General features: G+C 46.6%; 1 protein-coding gene across 17 annotated transcripts in view; it reads left to right on the top strand.

Moving 5' to 3' along the window:
• The window catches only part of MSI2 (musashi RNA binding protein 2), an 819550-nt gene that overhangs the window by 702090 nt on the left and 99143 nt on the right, over positions 1 to 18317 (top strand). For 12 of the 17 annotated variants that reach the window (XM_067472006.1, XM_060757066.2, XM_060757067.2 and 9 more), the window contains exon 11: positions 2300 to 2338. The exons of the other annotated variants lie outside the window; for them this stretch is intronic. In XM_067472006.1, coding sequence (XP_067328107.1) covers positions 2300 to 2338 — 39 coding nt within the window. The remainder of the gene's footprint in view (positions 1 to 2299; positions 2339 to 18317) is intronic. 17 annotated transcript variants of the gene reach the window in all.

Genomic DNA, 18317 nt, shown 5'->3' with positions numbered 1-18317 from the left:
TCGGAGGGAGAGAGTGGGCGGCAACCCCTGCGGGCAACGCGCCTCCTCGCTGCTTCGGCCCTTAGCAACCGCCCCGCATGGACCCCCTCCCTGGCAACGACGCCGGCTGAGTGACGAGGAGGAGGCGCGTTGCCCGCAGGGGTTTCCGCCCGCTCTCTCCCTCCGAGGCCAGTCTGTGGGCTCCGCATCCTTCCTCGCCATCTGCACAGCTACGTTACGCTCGTCTCTCCCCCTTTGCTGCCCGTCCTCCATGAAAAAGAGCCAAACAACCTCGTTGGGCCAAGGTAAGCCTTTGGGGCGAATGCCGAGCCTCAAGGAATTGTGGGAGTTGAAGTCCACCACACCTGGAGGGCCGAAGGTTCCCGACCCCTCGTTTAGGGCTTTGTAGGCCAACACCAGCACCTTGAATTGGGCCCGGTAGCAAATCGGCAGCCAGTGGAGCTGGTACAACAAGGGCGATGTATGCTCCCTGCGTCCCGCTCCTGTTAGTAACATGGCTGCCGCGCGCTGGACTAGCTGGAGCTTCCGGGCCGTCTTCAAGGGCAGCCCCACGTAGAGAGCGTTGCAGTAGTCAAGGCGGGATGTCACCAGAGCGTGTACTACTGTGGCCAAGTCAGACTTCCCGAGGTACGGGTGCAGCTGGCGCACAAGTTTTAGTTGTGCAAATGCTCCCCTGGTCACCGCCGAAACCTGGGGTTCCAGGCTCAGCGATGAATCCAGGATCACACCCAAGCTGCGAACCTGCGTCTTCAAGGGGAGTGCGACCCCATCCAGCACAGGCTGTAACCCTTGTCCTTAGCAAAACTATAAGTTACTATCTTTTATGGGAGGGGGCTCATGTTCGACTTCAAAAGTGCATGAAACTCGAAATCCCTCGGAATGCTTTCCCATTCACTTAGTTGCTTCCAGGCTTCTGCTGGAGTTGATATCGAGCTGCTTTTAGCCGGGTCTCCTTGAGAGAGAGAAACCCGAGTACTGCGCCTAAAGGGGAAAGATGATGGGATTTGGATTTCCTGCTTGCTGGAATGCAGGCTTTGTCTTGGGCGGGAAAAGGAAGATATTTGGTAAACAAAGAGCTTTCCTGTCCTTGATGGGTCTGGCGAGTGATTTGAATGGGCTAGATCGATATCGGACCACCCGGAGGGTCAACAATATCTGGGTGAATTAATCAGTCTCTTCTTCCTAAGTTTCTGTTGACCCTTCCCTGGCTTACTGTCTGCTCTGAAAGTATGCAAGGAGAAGGGATCAATCACGGGCCCATGCAAATGTAAATATGAACCATTTTTAGGAGGACAAAGGGTTTCCTCCCTGTCGCAGTAATCCTTAGGTCACATTCCTTTTGGGGCAAGGGTCAAAGAGGAGAAGTAGGGAAGGGGAACCAAAGTACATTTCATTCCATTACATACATTTCATATATCTCATACATTTCATAAGGCAATCCCATCCCCATCCCCAGCAATGGTTTATTACAATATTGGATCTTTAATATAACGCAAACTGGAGATCTCATAGTCCTTTGGCAAAGGTGCGTGGAAACGGAGGCTGCTTGCTTTTCAAGGCAAGCACCAGAAGGAAGTTCGTGGCCAGGGATGTGGAAAAAAAAAGTTCATGATGCAGAGAGTCAATAAGAGAAGGCAGAAGTCCAGTGATGGGTGCTGGGTTGGGTAGTAGCAGAGTCCATAGTCCAGTGCACAAGCCAGAGAGTTCACAAAGAGGAAAGAGGAACCCAGTTATGTGTGCTGGGTCAGGAAGCAACAGAATCCATTGTCCGGCCCTTGGCGAACTACAAATACTTGGGAGAGGGGGGGGGGGGAAAGATGCTCGGCATCAGAGTCGATACCTGTGCCTGGAATACCGTAATCGGCTCTCTAATAATGCCGACCTCATTACGTGTGCCACCATTGAGCCCGAAACGCACTAATTTCCTGACCTGGTGAAATATATTTTAATAAGCTTGATCTAAAGCGGCGTTTTCAAGACAAAGGGAAACACTTAACGTGGCTGTCAAAATAAAGCACTCTTGGGCAGATGTTTTCAAATGTTAATAGGATTAATCCATCAGAAGCACAACAACCGTCTTTTGTCATTTCCTAGGAGGGTTTGTCTTCCTCCCTTTGGCATTTTGAACACAGTGTTCAAACTCTTAGGAGAGGCGGGGGCGGCGGGAGGGAGGGGAGAGCCAAAAAGAAGAGAGGGGGAGGGAGGGAGGAAATGCAGAGGTTGTGCAATTTTTCTGAAATTAGTTTATAGCTTGCTGTGCTGCCCAGTAATGCCTGTATCTGATTCTATGGATTTTTAGTGCTTTCCGTGGGATCTTCAATCAAACCCAGTTACCCAGGCAAGTTGATTACACTTTGGTTTTCAAACTGCATCTTTTCCACTGAATGTTTTGCTATGGAATTCTCTCTCTCTCAATGCAATCATGGGTGCCCCTGTTGTGCTTTTAATGGTCTCTGTAAAAGATTGCCGTGTGAGTGTTTACTTTTGTTTCAATAGGGAAACGGAATAAATGCCTACATACAAGAAACTAGGAAGATTGCATCTTCTCCTTTTTGATTGTGGAAAAAGCAGAACATGCCTGGGCTTTAGCACAGCACATTAACTACCAGCTGTAGTAAACCTTGCCAACCAAAAGGTTGACAGTTCAAAGCTCAGGTCAGGGTGAGCTCCTGGCCTTTAGCCCAGCTCCTGCCTACCAAGCAGTTTCGAAAACAGCAATGTGAGTAGATAAATAGGTACCGCATAAGCGGGGAGGTACTTAAGGCTCCCATAAGGAAATCATAGAATCATAGAATCAAAGAGTTGGAAGAGACCTCATGGGCCATCCAGTCCAACCCCCTGCCAAGAAGCAGGAATATTCCATTCAAATCACCCCTGACAGATGGCAATAATAATAATAATAATAATAATAATAATAATAATAATAATAATAAAACAACTTTATTTCTATACCGCCCTATCTCCCCGAGGGGATGACAGAAAATTGCCAAACATTCAATATTTATCGTGTCATCCACAGCCAGAACATTGTATTACATTTCTAACAGAACAAAACAAACAAACAGATAAAAAAACCCACAAATTTTGCAAACTTGGTAGTTGATTAAATGTCCTTTGACCAGTATCTGGCCACTTGGAGTGCCTCTGGTGTTGCCGCAAGAAGGTCCTCCTTTGTGCATGTGGCAGGGCTCAGGGTGCATTGCAGCAGGTGGTCAGTGGTTTGCTCTTCTCCACACTCGCATGTCGAGGATTCCACTTTGTAGCCCCATTTCTGAAGGTTGGCTCTGCATCTCGTGGTGCCAGAGCGCAGTCTGTTCAGCACCTTCCAAGTCGCCCAGTCTTCTGTGTGCCCAGGGGGGAGTCTCTCATCTGGTATCACCCACGGATTGAGGTGCTGGGTTTGAGCCTGCCACTTTTGGACTCTCGCTTGCTGAGGTGTTCCAGCGAGTGTCTCTGTAGATCTAAGAAAACTATTTCTTGATTTAAGTCGTTGACGTGCTGGCTGATACCCAAACAGGGGATGAGCTGGAAATGTCTCTGCCTTGGTCCTTTCACTATTGGCTGCAACTTCCCGGCAGATGTCAGGTGGTGCAATACTGGCTAAGCAGTGTAATTTCTCCAGTGGCGTAGGGCGCAGACACCCCGTGATAATGCGGCATGTCTCATTAAGAGCCACATCCACTGTTTTAGCATGGTGAGATGTGTTCCACACTGGGCATGCGTACTCAGCAGCAGAGTAGCATAGCGCAAGGGCAGATGTCTTCACTGTATCTGGTTGTGATCCCCAAGTTGTGCCAGTCAGCTTTCGTATGATATTGTTTCTAGCACCCACTTTTTGCTTGATGTTCAGGCAGTGCTTCTTGTAGGTCAGAGAACGGTCCAGAGTGACTCCCAGGTATTTGGGTGCGCTGCAATGCTCCAGTGGGATTCCTTCCCAGATAATCCTCAGAGCTCGGGATGCTTGTCTGTTCTTGAGGTGAAAGGCACATGTCTGTGTTTTAGATGGATTAGGGATCAGTTGGTTTTCCCTGTAATAGGCAGTTAGAGCACCTAGAGCTTCGGAAAGCTTCTGTTCAACCATCTCAAAGCTCCCTGCTTGAGCGGTAATGGCACGATCATCAGCATAGATGAAACCCTCTGTCCCTTCTGGCAGTGGCTGGTCATTTGTGTAGATGTTGAACATAGATGGAGCGAGCACGCTCCCCTCCCCGCTCTTCTGTTTCCGCCATCTGCTTCTCTGGCCCTGGAACTCAACAAAAAAGCTCCTGTTTTGTAGCAGGTTTCCTATGAGGCAGGTGAGATGGTAGTCCTTTGTGATATTATACATTTTCACATTCAATGCCGGCATAACATAACAAACAAATCAAATCATAAGAATAAAATAAACAACACCCGGTGTACTTATAGAACAACTCAAAAATAACAAACTTAGATATTTAAATATATAAATCAAACATTTAGAACATGTTTACTACTCGATCTAATGATAGCAAACACTCAAAACATTAAAAGTAAAAAGGCATTTACAAGTCAACAGGGCTGAGGTGGTGTCCAAGTCAGAGTGATTAATGTGCTGGCCGAAGAAAATTATTATATTGCACAATTCCACAAGTTAAAAAGGACCTATAAGGGTCTAGTTAAAAGCAGCAATGCGAGTAGATAAAATAGGTACCACTTTTAGTGGGGTACCCTTAAGGACATCAGATTAGGCATGCCAGACTAATCTGATCTCTTTTTTCGATAGAGTTACAAGCTGGGTAGATGCGGGGAATGCCGTGGATGTAGCGTACCTGGATTTCAGTAAGGCCTTCGACAAGGTCCCCCATGACCTTCTGGCAAGGAAACTAGTCCAATGTGGGCTAGGCAAAACTACGGTGAGGTGGATCTGTAATTGGTAAAATAGACGAACCCAGAGGGTGATTCTCACCAATGCTTCCTCTTCATCCTGGAAAGAAGTGACAAGTGGAGTGCCGCAGGGTTCCGTCCTGGGCCCGGTCCTGTTCAACATCTTTATTAATGACTTAGAGGAAGGGCTAGAAGGCGGGATCATCAAGTTTGCAGTTGACACCAAATTGGGAGGGATAGCCAATACTCCAGAGGACAGGAGCAGGATTTAAAACGATCTTGACAGATTAGAGAGATGGGCCAAAACTAACAAAATGAAGTTCAACAGTGACAAATGCAAGATACTCCACTTTGGCAGGAAGAACGAAATGCAAAGATACAGAATGGGGGACAATGCCTGGCTCGAGAGCAGTACGTGTGAAAAAGATCTTGGAGTCCTCGTGGACAACAAGTTAAACATGAGCCAACAATGTGACGTGGCGGCAAAAAAAGCCAATGGGATTTTGGCCTGCATCAGGAGGAGCATAGTGTCTAGGTCCAGGGAAGTCATGCTACCCCTCTATTCCGCTTTGGTTAGACCACACCTGGAATACTGTGTCCAATTCTGGGCACCACAATTCAAGAGAGATATTGACAAGCTGGAATGTGTCCAGAGGAGGGCGACTAAAATGATCAAGGGTCTGGAGAACAAGCCCTATGAGGAGCGGCTTAAGGAGCTGGGCATGTTTAGCCTGAAGAAGAGAAGGCTGAGAGGAGATATGATAGCCATGTATAAATATGTGAGAGGAAGCCACAGGGAGGAGGGAGCAAGCTTGTTTTCTGCTTCCTTGGAGACTAGGACGCGGAACAATGGCTTCAAACTACAAGAGAGGAGATTCCACCTGAACATGAGGAAGAACTTCCTGACTGTGAGAGCCGTTCAGCAGTGGAACTCTCTGCCCCGGAGTGTGGTGGAGGTTCCTTCTTTGGAAGCTTTTAAACAGAGGCTAGATGGCCATCTGTCAGGGGTGATTTGAATGCAATATTCCTGCTTCTTGGCAGAATGGGGTTGGACTGGATGGCCCATGAGGTCTCTTCCAACTCTTTGATTCTATGATTTGGAGAATTGAACAATGCCTGCCCTTGATTTCAAAAGACAAAACCAACGAGAAAGGAGGTTCACCCTCCTCCTTACACACACACACACACACACACACACACCATTCTTCCGCATCTCTCCTATTAAGAAAGGTAGATGAATATTCAGACCAGGAAAAAGCAGGCTCCTGCCTTTCTCGTTAAGTGCCACCGAAGGAGGATTTTAGCTCTGACCGCAATGCAACAGATACACCGCTTTGCTTAATACCCATCAAGCCTGTTGGTCACTAAAGGACAATCTAGGCTAAGCCACAGCTTGCCACACAAATTGGGCTGTGCACAAAGGAGTCACTCTCGCCATGTTTTCCTCCCTGAAGCTCCGATTGGTTTGCCAACCTATCTTAAGACCACAGCGGTAAGGGCAAATGCCGTGCTAGAAGTCTTGGCATTTTGGGTCACTTTAGCTCCATAGCTCAGATTTTTAAAAGGAATAATTAAATCCTGAACAAAGCTAACAGAAAAGGCAAATCATGTCTAGGGAGATGGAGAGACTTCCCTTCCTTGAGGAGGAAGAGGGAATCTGGACACAGCATATTATTTGAGAACACAGAAATGCACTCTCACACCCACAGAGAAGCCATTGAAATCCACAAGCATGTGGACAATTTCAACATAAAGGAGGAAACCATGAAAATGAACAAAATCTGGCTAACAGTATTAAAAAAACTCAAAAATTACAACAGCAGGTCCTCCTTGCTTTCGTCTCCCAAACCTTCAGCAGATCCTCCTTGCTTTCTTCTCCCAAACCTTCAGCAGATCTTCCTTGCTTTCTTCTCCCAAACCTTCAGAAGATCCTCCTTGTTTTCGTCTCCCAAACCTTCAGTAGATTCTCCTTGCTTTCTTCTCCCAAACCTTCAGTAGATCCTCCTTGCTTTCTTCTCCCAAACCTTCAGCAGATCCTCCTTTCTTTCTTCTCCCAAACCTTCAGCAGATCCTCCTTTCTTTCTTCTCCCAAACCTTCAGCAGATCCTCCTTGCTTTCTTCTCCCAAACCTTCAGCAGATCCTCCTTTCTTTCTTCTCCCAAACCTTCAGCAGATCCTCCTTTCTTTCTTCTCCCAAACCTTCAGCAGATCCTCCTTTCTTTCTTCTCCCAAACCTTCAGCAGATCCTCCTTGCTTTCTTCTCCCAAACCTTCAGCAGATCCTCCTTTCTTTCTTCTCCCAAACCTTCAGCAGATCCTCCTTGCTTTCTTCTCCCAAACCTTCAGTAGACCTTCCTTGCCGAAGGTTTGGGTGAAGAAAGCAAGGAGGATCTGCTGAAGGTTTGGGTGAAGAAAACATTCTTCTCCCAAACCTTCTGCAGATCCTCTTTGCTTCTCCCAAACCTTCAGCAGATCCTCCTTGCTTTTTCTCCCAAACCTTCAGTAGATCCTCCTTGCTTTCTTCTCCAAACCTTCAGCAGATCCTCCTTGCTTTCTTCTCCCAACCGTTCAGCAGATCCTCCTTGCTTTTTCTCCCAAACCTTCAGTAGATCCTCCTTGCTTTCTTCTCCCAACCCTTCAGCAGATCCTCCTTGCTTTCTTCTCCCAACCCTTCAGTAGACCTTCCTTGCCGAAGGTTTGGGTGAAGAAAGCAAGGAGGATCTGCTGAAGGTTTGGGTGAAGAAAACATTCTTCTCCCAAACCTTCAGCAGATCCTCTTTGCTTCTCCCAAACCTTCAGCAGATCCTCCTTGCTTTTTCTCCCAAACCTTCAGTAGATCCTCCTTGCTTTCTTCTCCAAACCTTCAGCAGATCCTCCTTGCTTTCTTCTCCCAACCGTTCAGCAGATCCTCCTTGCTTTTTCTCCCAACCCTTCAGCAGATCCTCCTTGCTTTTTCTCCCAACCCTTCAGCAGATCCTCCTTGCTTTCTTCTCCCAATCCTTCAGCAGATCCTCCTTGCTTTCTTCTCCCAACCCTTCAGCAGATCCTCCTTGCTTTCTTCTCCCAACCCTTCAGCAGATCCTCCTTGTTTTCGTCTCCCAAACCTTCAGTAGATTCTCCTTGCTTTCTTCTCCCAAACCTTCAGTAGATCCTCCTTGCTTTCTTCTCCCAAACCTTCAGCAGATCCTCCTTTCTTTCTTCTCCCAAACCTTCAGCAGATCCTCCTTGCTTTCTTCTCCCAAACCTTCAGTAGACCTTCCTTGCCGAAGGTTTGGGTGAAGAAAGCAAGGAGGATCTGCTGAAGGTTTGGGTGAAGAAAACATTCTTCTCCCAAACCTTCAGCAGATCCTCTTTGCTTCTCCCAAACCTTCAGCAGATCCTCCTTGCTTTTTCTCCCAAACCTTCAGTAGATCCTCCTTGCTTTCTTCTCCAAACCTTCAGCAGATCCTCCTTGCTTTCTTCTCCCAACCATTCAGCAGATCCTCCTTACTTTTTCTCCCAACCCTTCAGCAGATCCTCCTTGCTTTTTCTCCCAACCCTTCAGCAGATCCTCCTTGCTTTCTTCTCCCAATCCTTCAGCAGATCCTCCTTGCTTTCTTCTCCCAAACCTTCAGCAGATCCTCCTTGCTTTTTCTCCCAACCCTTCAGCAGATCCTCCTTGCTTTTTCTCCCAACCCTTCAGCAGATCCTCCTTGCTTTTTCTCCCAACCCTTCAGCAGATCCTCCTTGCTTTTTCTCCCAACCCTTCAGCAGATCCTCCTTGCTTTCTTCTCCCAAACCTTCAGTAAATCCTCCTTGCTTTCTTCACCCAAACCTTCAGCACAGCCTCCTTGCTTTTTCTCCCAAACCTTCAGTAGATCCTCCTTGCTTCTTCTCCAAACCTTCAGCAGACCTTCCTTGCTTTCTTCTCCTTACTTGCATGTTGGAGAAAACACTTGCCCATTGAGAGCCACGGACTCAAAAGGAACCTGAGGACACTGTTGTCAAAGCCAGATGCGTCGTCCTTGGCTCTAGCCGTCAGGAAATCTACTGATACAGAAACATGGGGGGAAATAGTATCTGTGAACAACTCAAGCCTAAGTGTAGACGCACGTTCTCCCTGACAAATAAAGGCAGCATGAAATTTATCTGAATCTTGAATCCTGGGGGTTTCCTTGGTCAGTGCTGAGTCTGTTCAAGAGGTTAATTGTAAAATGCCCATTAATTGGATTGTTTAAATCCACTTTGGAGCATTTGAATGACCCAACTTAGTTTTCTCTAGGCAATCAAAACTGCAAGAAGGAGAGCTTGGGCCTTTGGATAACTTACCAGAGAGATGGGCCAAAACTAACAAAATGAAGTTCAACAGTGACAAATGCAAGATACTCCACTTTTGGCAGTAAAAATGAAATGCAAAGATACAGAATGCGTGACGCCTGGCTCGAGAGCAGTACGTGTGAAAAAGATCTTGGAGTCCTCGTGGACAACAAGTTAAACATGAGCCAACAATGTGATGTGGCGGCAAAAAAAGCCAATGGGATTTTGGCCTGCATCAATAGGAGCATAGTGTCTAGATCTAAGGAAGTAATGCTACCCCTCTATTCTGCTTTGGTTAGACCACATCTGGAATATTGTGTCCAATTCTGGGCGCCACAGTTCAAGAGAGATATTGACAAGCTGGAATGTGTCCAGAGGAGGGCGACTAAAATGATCAAGGGTCTGGAGAACAAGCCCTATGAGGAGCGGCTTAGGGAACTGGGCATGTTTAGCCTGAAGAAGAGAAGGCTGAGAGGAGATATGATAGCCATGTATAAATATGTGAGAGGAAGCCACAGGGAGGAGGGAGCAAGCTTGTTTTCTGCTTCCTTGGAGACTAGGACGCGGAACAATGGCTTCAAACTACAAGAGAGGAGATTCCATCTGAACATGAGGAAGAACTTCCTGACTGTGAGAGCCGTTCAGCAGTGGAACTCTCTGCCCCGGAGTGTGGTGGAGGCTCCTTCTTTGGAAGCTTTTAAGCAGAGGCTGGATGGCCATCTGTCAGGGGTGATTTGAATGCAATATTCCTGCTTCTTGGCAGAATAGGGTTGGACTGGATGGCCCATGAGGTCTCTTCCAATTCTTTGATTCTATGATTCTACCACTTGGGTTGGTCTGTCGGCATCTTACCTTCCATTTTAATTCAGTACTGCAAAGATTCTGGATCAAACTTTGATGTGTCTAATTTGATGCTGGAGGGAAGTAGTCTTGACACCCCACAGTGTTCTATCTCACTTCAGGCAAAACTACTATATAGAGTTCCCAAATAGTGGTTCTCCAGGTGTTTGGAACACCCACTCCCAGAAGCCCCAACAACCAGGAATGTTAGAAACCAAGAAAGAGGATCAATGTTTAGAAATTGATTTGGAGAGAACATTGTGATTCCTAAAGAGGGGCCGAAGTGCAGAGCGATCCATCCAGCAGGGGCTGGCAACGTGGTGTGCATCGAGTGCCGTCTCTTCCTTGATGTCTCTTCCTTGCCGTAGGCCTCCGCAACTGAATTGCCGGAGCCACACTAGGCAGATAGCTCCAGGCACTCTTTGAAATCTTCCTTTTATAGATGGGAGGTCATAAAACGTATTGTTATTTTTGAAAGCCCTCTGCAGTTGCCCTGAGGGAGCCCAGGGGGACCTTTTCCCATCTCAAGGAAAGGCAAATTGCGGGACTGGGGCAGCAGTTTAAAGCCCAATCCCCAAAGTATATCTTGGGCATCGGTTTTTATCACCTTCCATCCCTTGCTATTAGAAAAATAATAGTACATTAATATCTCTCCACAATCTATATCAGCACCACATATAAGTTACAAAGTAGGAAAGGCAACAAAAATATAATAATAATAATATTATTTAAACCCCACCACCATAGAATCAATAATAGAATCAAAGAGTTGGAAGAGACCTCATGGGCCATCCAGTCCAACCCCATTCTGCCAAGAAGCAGGAATATTGCATTCAAATCACCCCTGACAGATGGCCATCCAGCCTCTGCTTAAAAGCTTCCAAAGAAGGAGCCTCCACCACAATCCGGGGCAGAGAGTTCCACTGCTGAACGGCTCTCACAGTCAGGAAGTTCTTCCTCATGTTCAGATGGAATCTTCTTTTTTGTAGTTTGAAGCCATTGTTCCACGTCCTAGTCTCCAGGGAAGCAGAAAACAAGCTTGCTCCCTCCTCCCTGTGGCTTCCTCTCACATATTTATACATGGCTATCATATCTCCTCTCAGCCTTCTCTTCTTCAGGCTAAACATGCCCAGTTCCCTAAGCCGCTCCTCATAGGGCTTGTTCTCCAGACCCTTGATCATTTTAGTCGCCCTCCTCTGGACACATTCCAGCTTGTCACTATCTCTCTTGAATTGTGGTGCCCAGAATTGGACACAGTATTCCAGGTGTGGTCTAACCAAAGCGGAATAGAGGGGTAGCATGACTTCCCTAGATCTAGACACTATGCTCCTATTGATGCAGGCCAAAATCCCATTGGTTTTTTTTGCCGCCACGTCACATTGTTGGCTCATGTTTAACTTGTTGTCCACGAGGACTCCAAGATCTTTTTCACACGTACTGCTCTCAAGCCAGGCATTGTCCCCCATTCTGTATCTTTGCATTTCATTTTTTCTGCCAAAGTGGAGTATCTTGCATTTGTCACTGTTGAACTTCATTTTGTTAGTTTTGGCCCATCTCTCTAATCTGTCAAGATCGTTTTGAATCCTGCTCCTGTCCTCTGGAGTATTGGCTCTCCCTCCCAATTTGGTGTCATCTGCAAACTTGATGATCCTGTCTTCTAACCCTTCATCTAAGTCATTAATAAAGATGTTGAACAGGACCGGGCCCAGGACGGAACCCTGCTTCAGGCACTCCACTTGTCACTTCTTTCCAAGATGAAGAGGAAGCATTAGTGAGCACTCTCTGTGTGCGTCCACTTAACCAATTCCAGATCCACCTCACCGTAGTTTTGCCTAGCCCATATTGGACTAGTTTCCTTGCCATAAGGTCATGGGGGACCTTGTCGAAGGCCTTACTGAAATCCAGGTACGCTACATCCACGGCATTCCCCGCATCTACCCAGCTTGTAGCTCTATCGAAGAAAGAGATCAGATTAGTCTGGCATCCCCAAGGTGATTAGTCCATCTCCCCAAGGTGACTCGGGGCAGCTTACACGAGGCCAAGCCCAACAATTACATCAAAGCAAATATACAAAATAAAATAATACATCAATAAAATATAATAAAGATAAAGAATAAAATAAAAAGCGATACAAGATGAGCACACAATACAAAATAAAATCACAATAGTCGATCACAATGGACAGGGCCGGATTGCAAAGACTAAAATGCTTAAAAACTCTAGGTGAGATAAGTAGTGTAATGTATCTAGGAGGTTCAGGTGGGATGAAATAATGGGGTTTAATTAATTAATTAATTAATTTCAATTACTTCTACCCCGCCCTTCTCACCCCCGAGGGGGGACTCAGGGCGGCTTATAAACAAAGGCACAAGTCGATGCCTAAATCAATAAACAAACAATACATAAAAGCAGTTTAAACGATTAACAAGTTAAAAACATTAATACATAGTAAAATAGCAAAACAATCTCATGCTCAGTGTTCAGAGTTCCGTATATCCATTCCATTCCGTTCGCCCTTGTTTATCGTCGGATCTTTCCTTAGCTGCCAGAATATCCAAAAGCTTGGTCCCATATCCAGGTCTTCAATTTTTCTCTGAACGCCAAAAGGGAAGTCGCTGTTCTAATCTCCCCGGGGAGTGAGTTCCACAGGTGAGGGGCCACCACTGAGAAGGCCCTGCTCCTCGTCCCCGCCAACCTCACTTGTGATAGTGGCGGGGTCGAGAGCAGGGCCTCCCCAGACGATCTTAAATTTCGAGACGGGATGTAGAGGGAGATCCGTTCGGACAAATACACTGGGCCGGAACCGTATAGGGTTTTGTAGGTCAAAACCAGCACTTTGAATTGTGCTCGGAATTGGATCGACAGCCAGTGGAGCTGGCGTAACAGAGGGGTGGTATGCTCCCTGTACGCCGCTCCGGTGAGTAATCTGGCTGCTTCTCACTGGACTAGTTGAAGTTTCCGAGCAGTCTTCAAAGGCAACCCCACGTAGAGTGCGTTGCAGTAATCCAACCGGGATGTAACAAGAGCATGGACCACCGTGGCCAGATCTGACTTCCCAAGGTACAGGCGCAGCTGGCGCACAAGTTTTAATTGTGCGAAAGCTCTCCCAACCACCGCCGAGTCCTGGGGTTCGAGGCTCAGCGATGAGTCCAGGATCACTCCCAAGCTGCGAACCTGTGTCTTGCAGTCGCGGATGAGATAAAGTGCGTCCGAGGGCATTTTATACCAGGTTTGGTCAAGGTCAGGGATTATTGTCGAAGGCTTTCATGGCTGGAATCACTAGGTTCTTGTGGGTTTTTTCGGGCTATAGGGCCATGTTCTAGAGGCATTTCTCCTAACGTTTCGCCTGCATCTATGGCAAGCATCCTCAGAGGTTGTGAGGTCTGTTGGAAAACCCATTTTTCCTACTTCCAACAGACCTCACAACCTCTGAGGATGCTTGCCATAGATGCAGGCGAAACGTCAGGAGAAATGCCTCTAGAACATGGCTCTATAGCCCGAAAAAACCCACAAGAACTCAGGGATTATTGTTCATTCATTGAAGGCACATCAGAACAGCCAGGTTTTTAGGCTCTTCCTGAAGACTGCCAGGGTGGGCGCTTGCCTAATTTCTCCGGGGAGGGAGTTCCAGAGCTGAGGGGCCACCACAGAGAAGGCCCTCTCCCTCATCCCCACAAGTTGCACTTACGATGGGGGCGGGAGCGACAGAAAGGCCTCTCCGGAAGATCAAAGGGATTGTGTAGGTTCATAGAAGGAAATACAGTCACGAAGGTAGGCGGGTCCCAAACCGTTCAGGGCTTTGTAGGTAAGAACCTGCACCTTGAATTGGGACCGGAAAATGAACAGCAGCCAATGGAGCTCCTTAAACAGGGGGGTAGACCAATCCTGTCTGATGCACACACTATTGTCGAAAAGACACCTGTACATGACCAAGACCTTTAAAATAATATTGTGAGTGTTGTTCCTCTTTTGTTTTGTTTTTTTGCAAAGTTGAATGCCCATTGATGGCTTTTAGCCAAGCAATATAGGTTTGTGTTTGGGCCAAATCTTGACAAGATGGAGGCAGTGTGGCTGAGGGGTTCCCAAGCTAGAAGGTCAGGTGAGAAGGAACAATGTGCAACCTGAATATCTTGAAGGCAGTAGTTCTCAACCTGCGGGTCCCCAAACGTTTTGGCCTTCCAACCCTCAGAAATCCCAACAGCTAGTAAACTGGTTGGGATTTCTGGGAATTGTAGGCCAAAACACCTAAGGACCCACAGGTTGAGAACCACTGCTTTAAGGTTTTGTTGCCAACTGACTTCCTGGAATGGACTTACTCTCCATTGACTTATATTTACTCGTACGGTATCTACACTTTGTGCAATACAATACCCAAAACAAATCTTATATAAAAATGGCTCCATCAAAAGTTCAGCAAGGAAGAGTGGGCTACCTATCGGTTTACAATCATTGAGAAGAAAATGCTTATTGTTTGGATTATGAGAAAGTTGTATAATTTCTGTTTTTAATTTTGCTACAGTTGCAACATTTTTATGCTAAAGTACTGTAGGTTTGACTGCTTAGTGGTGGTTATTGAATTTATGATCATTTAATCCTCCAAGCTCTGTGTGCTTGTGTGTGTGTGTGTATGTATGTGTATATGTATGTGTGTGTGTATTAATCCTCCAAGCTCTGTGTGTTTGTGTGTGTGAGTGTATGTATGTATGTGTGTATATGTGTGTGTGTGTGTATGAATCATAGAATCAAAGAGTTGGAAGAGACCTCATGGGCCATCCAGTCCAACCCCATTCTGCCAAGAAGCAGGAATATTGCATTCAAATCACCCCTGACAGATGGCCATCCAGCCTCTGCTTAAAAGCTTCCAAAGAAGGAGCCTCCACCACACTCCGGGGCAGAGAGTTCCACTGCTGAACGGCTCTCACAGTCAGGAAGTTCTTCCTAATGTTCAGATGGAATCTCCTCTCTTGTAGTTTGAAGCCATTGTTCCGCGTCCTAGTCTCCAGGGAAGCAGAAAACAAGCTTGCTCCCTCCTCCCTGTGGCTTCCTCTCACATATTTATACATGGCTATCATATCTCCTCTCAGCCTTCTCTTCTTCAGGCTAAACATGCCCAGTTCCCTAAGCCGCTCCTCATAGGGCTTGTTCTCCAGACCCTTGATCATTTTAGTCGCCCTCCTCTGGACACATTCCAGCTTGTCAATATCTCTCTTGAATTGTGGTGCCCAGAACTGGACACAATATTCCAGATGTGGTCTAACTAAAGCAGAATAGAGGGGTAGCATTACGTCCTTAGATCTAGACACTATGCTCCTATTGATGCAGGCCAAAATCCCATTGAATATATATATAACGGCGCTCCATGCAATCATGCCGACCACATGACCTTGGAGGTGTCTACGGACAACGCTGGCTCTTCGGCTTAGAAATGGAGATGAGCACCACACCCCAGAGTCAGAAATGTCTGGACTTAATGTCAGGGGACTACCTTTACCTTTATATATATATATATATATATATATATATATATATGAATAATATGGTAAAGGTTTTTCCCTGACATTAAGTCCAGACTATGGGGGTTGGTGCTCATCTCTAAGCCAAAGAGCCAGTGTTGTCCGAAGACACCTCCAAGGTTATGTGGCCGGCATGACTGCATGGAATGCGCTTACCTTCCCGCCAGAGCGGTACCTACTGATCTACTCACATTTGCATGTTTTCAAACTGTTAGGTTGGCAGAAGCTGGGGCTAATAGCGAGAGGTCAATCTCTGACCTTCTGATCAGCAAGTTCTACAGCTTAGCAGTTTAACCCGCTGTGCCACCATGGCACCCTCTATGTGTGTGTGTGAGAGAGATATTCCATATACAGAAATATTCTATATGATGGAGTGTGCTTGAGGCCTGCCCCATGATTATATTTTTTCCTTGGATTCCCACTTTGGTTATAGGTTGTGACAGTTGTTTACAGATGTGCAACTAGGGATCAAGGGGACCAGAGTTCCAAATCCTGCTCAACCCTGAAGAAGCTTTGTGTGTCCTCTAAACACATCTTGCCAAGACAACCTCACTATAGGGTCACAAATAATTTGGAAGGCACACAACAAACAATGTGGGTAGAAAGCTTTCACGGTGGGAATCACTAGGTTACTGTGAGTTTTGTGGGCTGTATTGCCATGTTCCAGAAGCATTTTCTTCACGGCCATACAGCCCACAAAACTCACAGCAATCCAATGTGGGTAGAATCAAGTACAGTACAGTCTTGCTTATCTGAACTTCGCTTATCCGACATTCCGTCTTATTTGACGCTCGTATCCGATGTTCCCCTTTTCCTCCACCATTTCCCCTTCTCCCCAACTCTCTCTCCATTCTCAATAAGACGAGGAGAAGGAGGAGGGAGGAAAGGGGGAAAGTGTCAGGACTGGAAGCGAAAGCGTCCTCCTTTCTTCTTTGTGATTTCCACGCACCTCTTCCACATCCGGACACTTCTTGCTGGCCACTCTAGCCTCAGGCGTTGTCTTGCTTTAACCCTTTGAGTCCCTGTTGTTAGTATTCTAGGTTTAGATTAATAACTGGGGCTAGTTATAGGGAGCGGTCAACTCCCATGTTTAAGGAGCTCCACTGGCTGCCGTTTATTTTCCGGTCCTAATTCAAGGTACAGGTTATCACCTTCAAAGCCCTAAACGGTTTGGGACCCGCCTACTCTCGTGACCGTATCTCTCTCCACGTACCAACCCGGGCCCTTAGCTCTTCGGGGAAGGCCCTCCTTTCACCCCTACCAATCTCACAAACTCGTCTTGTGGGCACAAGGGAGAGAGCCTTCTCCTCTGTGGCTCTCCGATTTTGGAACTCATTACCTGGAGAGATCAGGAAAGCCCTTTCTCTAGAAACGTTAAAAAAGAACCTTAAAACCCGTCTCTTTCACTGCGCCTTTGGCGAGTAGGTGCACAATATGACACCATTGCACCCCTCAACGCTCTTCCCACTTGAATACACGCCCTCCAAATGGGAAGTTTAGCTTCACAACTATGTATGTTTTTACTAGTTCCCTGCAGATAACTTGCTCCTATTTTTATCTCATTAGAGTCTTAGAATCGTTTTTATCCTGTACATGTGGCCTGCCCATTGTTATTGTGATTGTGCCTATTGGAATGCTATTTTATGACTGTGTTTATAATTTTTTTCATGATGTAATTTGATGATGTTGTTTATTGTTTATGCTCTGGTTTTATTTTGTTGTAATATGTTGTCCGGGCTTGGCCCCATGTAAGCCACTCCGAGTCCCCATCGGGGAGATGGTGGCGGGGTAGAAATAAAGATGATTTTTTGGTCGTGTCAGGAGTGACTCCTGGTGTGAGAGAATTGGCCGTCTGCAAGGACGTTGCCCAGGGGACGCCTGGATGATTTGATGCTTTTATCATCCTTGTGGGAGGCTTCTCTCATGTCCCCGCATAAAGAGCTGGAGCTGGTAGAGGGAGCTCATCCGCCTCTCCCCAGATTCGAACCTGCAACCTGTCGGTCTTCAGTCTTGCACCACCGGGGGCTCCATTTAATAAAGATGATGATGATGATGATGATTATTATTATTGGTGTCTAGCGCCGTGTTGGACGGATAACACTAGGAGACTGCATATCATTCGACATTTTCATTTATCCGACATTCTGCTGGCCTGTTTATGTCGGATAAGCGAGACTCTATTGTGTTACTGGTTGTCGATTATGGGAGCTATAGTCTTAATCATAGAATCAAAGAGTTGGAAGAGACCTCATGGGCCATCCAGTCCAACCCCATTCTGCCAAGAAGCAGGAATATTGCATTCAAATCACCCCTGACAGATGGCCATCCAGCCTCTGCTTAAAAGCTTCCAAAGAAGGACCCTCCACCACTCTCTGGGGCAGAGAGTTCCACTGCTGAACGGCTCTCACAGTCAGGAAGTTCTTCCTAATGTTCAGATGGAATCTCCTCTCTTGTAGTTTGAAGCCATTGTTCCGCGTCCTAGTCTCCAAGGAAGCAGAAAACAAGCTTGCTCCCTCCTCCCTGTGGCTTCATGCATATGGAGTGCCGTATATCGGGGGAAGGGAGTGGTAACCCAGGGAGTGGTAGGAAGTGTACCAAAGAGAGATGGGCCAAAACTAACAAAATGAAGTTTAACAGTGACAAATGCAAGATACTCCACTTTGGCAGGAAAAACGAAATGCAAAGATGGCTCGAGAGCAGTACGTGTGAAAAAGATCTTGGAGTCCTCATGGACAACAAGTTAAACATGAGCCAACAATTTGATGTGGCGGCAAAAAAAGCCAATGGGATTTTGTCCTGCATCAATAGGAGCATAGTGTCTAGA

The sequence above is a fragment of the Anolis sagrei genome, chromosome 11 (assembly GCF_037176765.1).
Source record: "Anolis sagrei isolate rAnoSag1 chromosome 11, rAnoSag1.mat, whole genome shotgun sequence".
In the NCBI taxonomy this organism is placed as follows: Eukaryota; Metazoa; Chordata; class Lepidosauria; order Squamata; family Dactyloidae; genus Anolis; species Anolis sagrei.
This window is presented reverse-complemented; position numbering and strand designations above follow the sequence as displayed.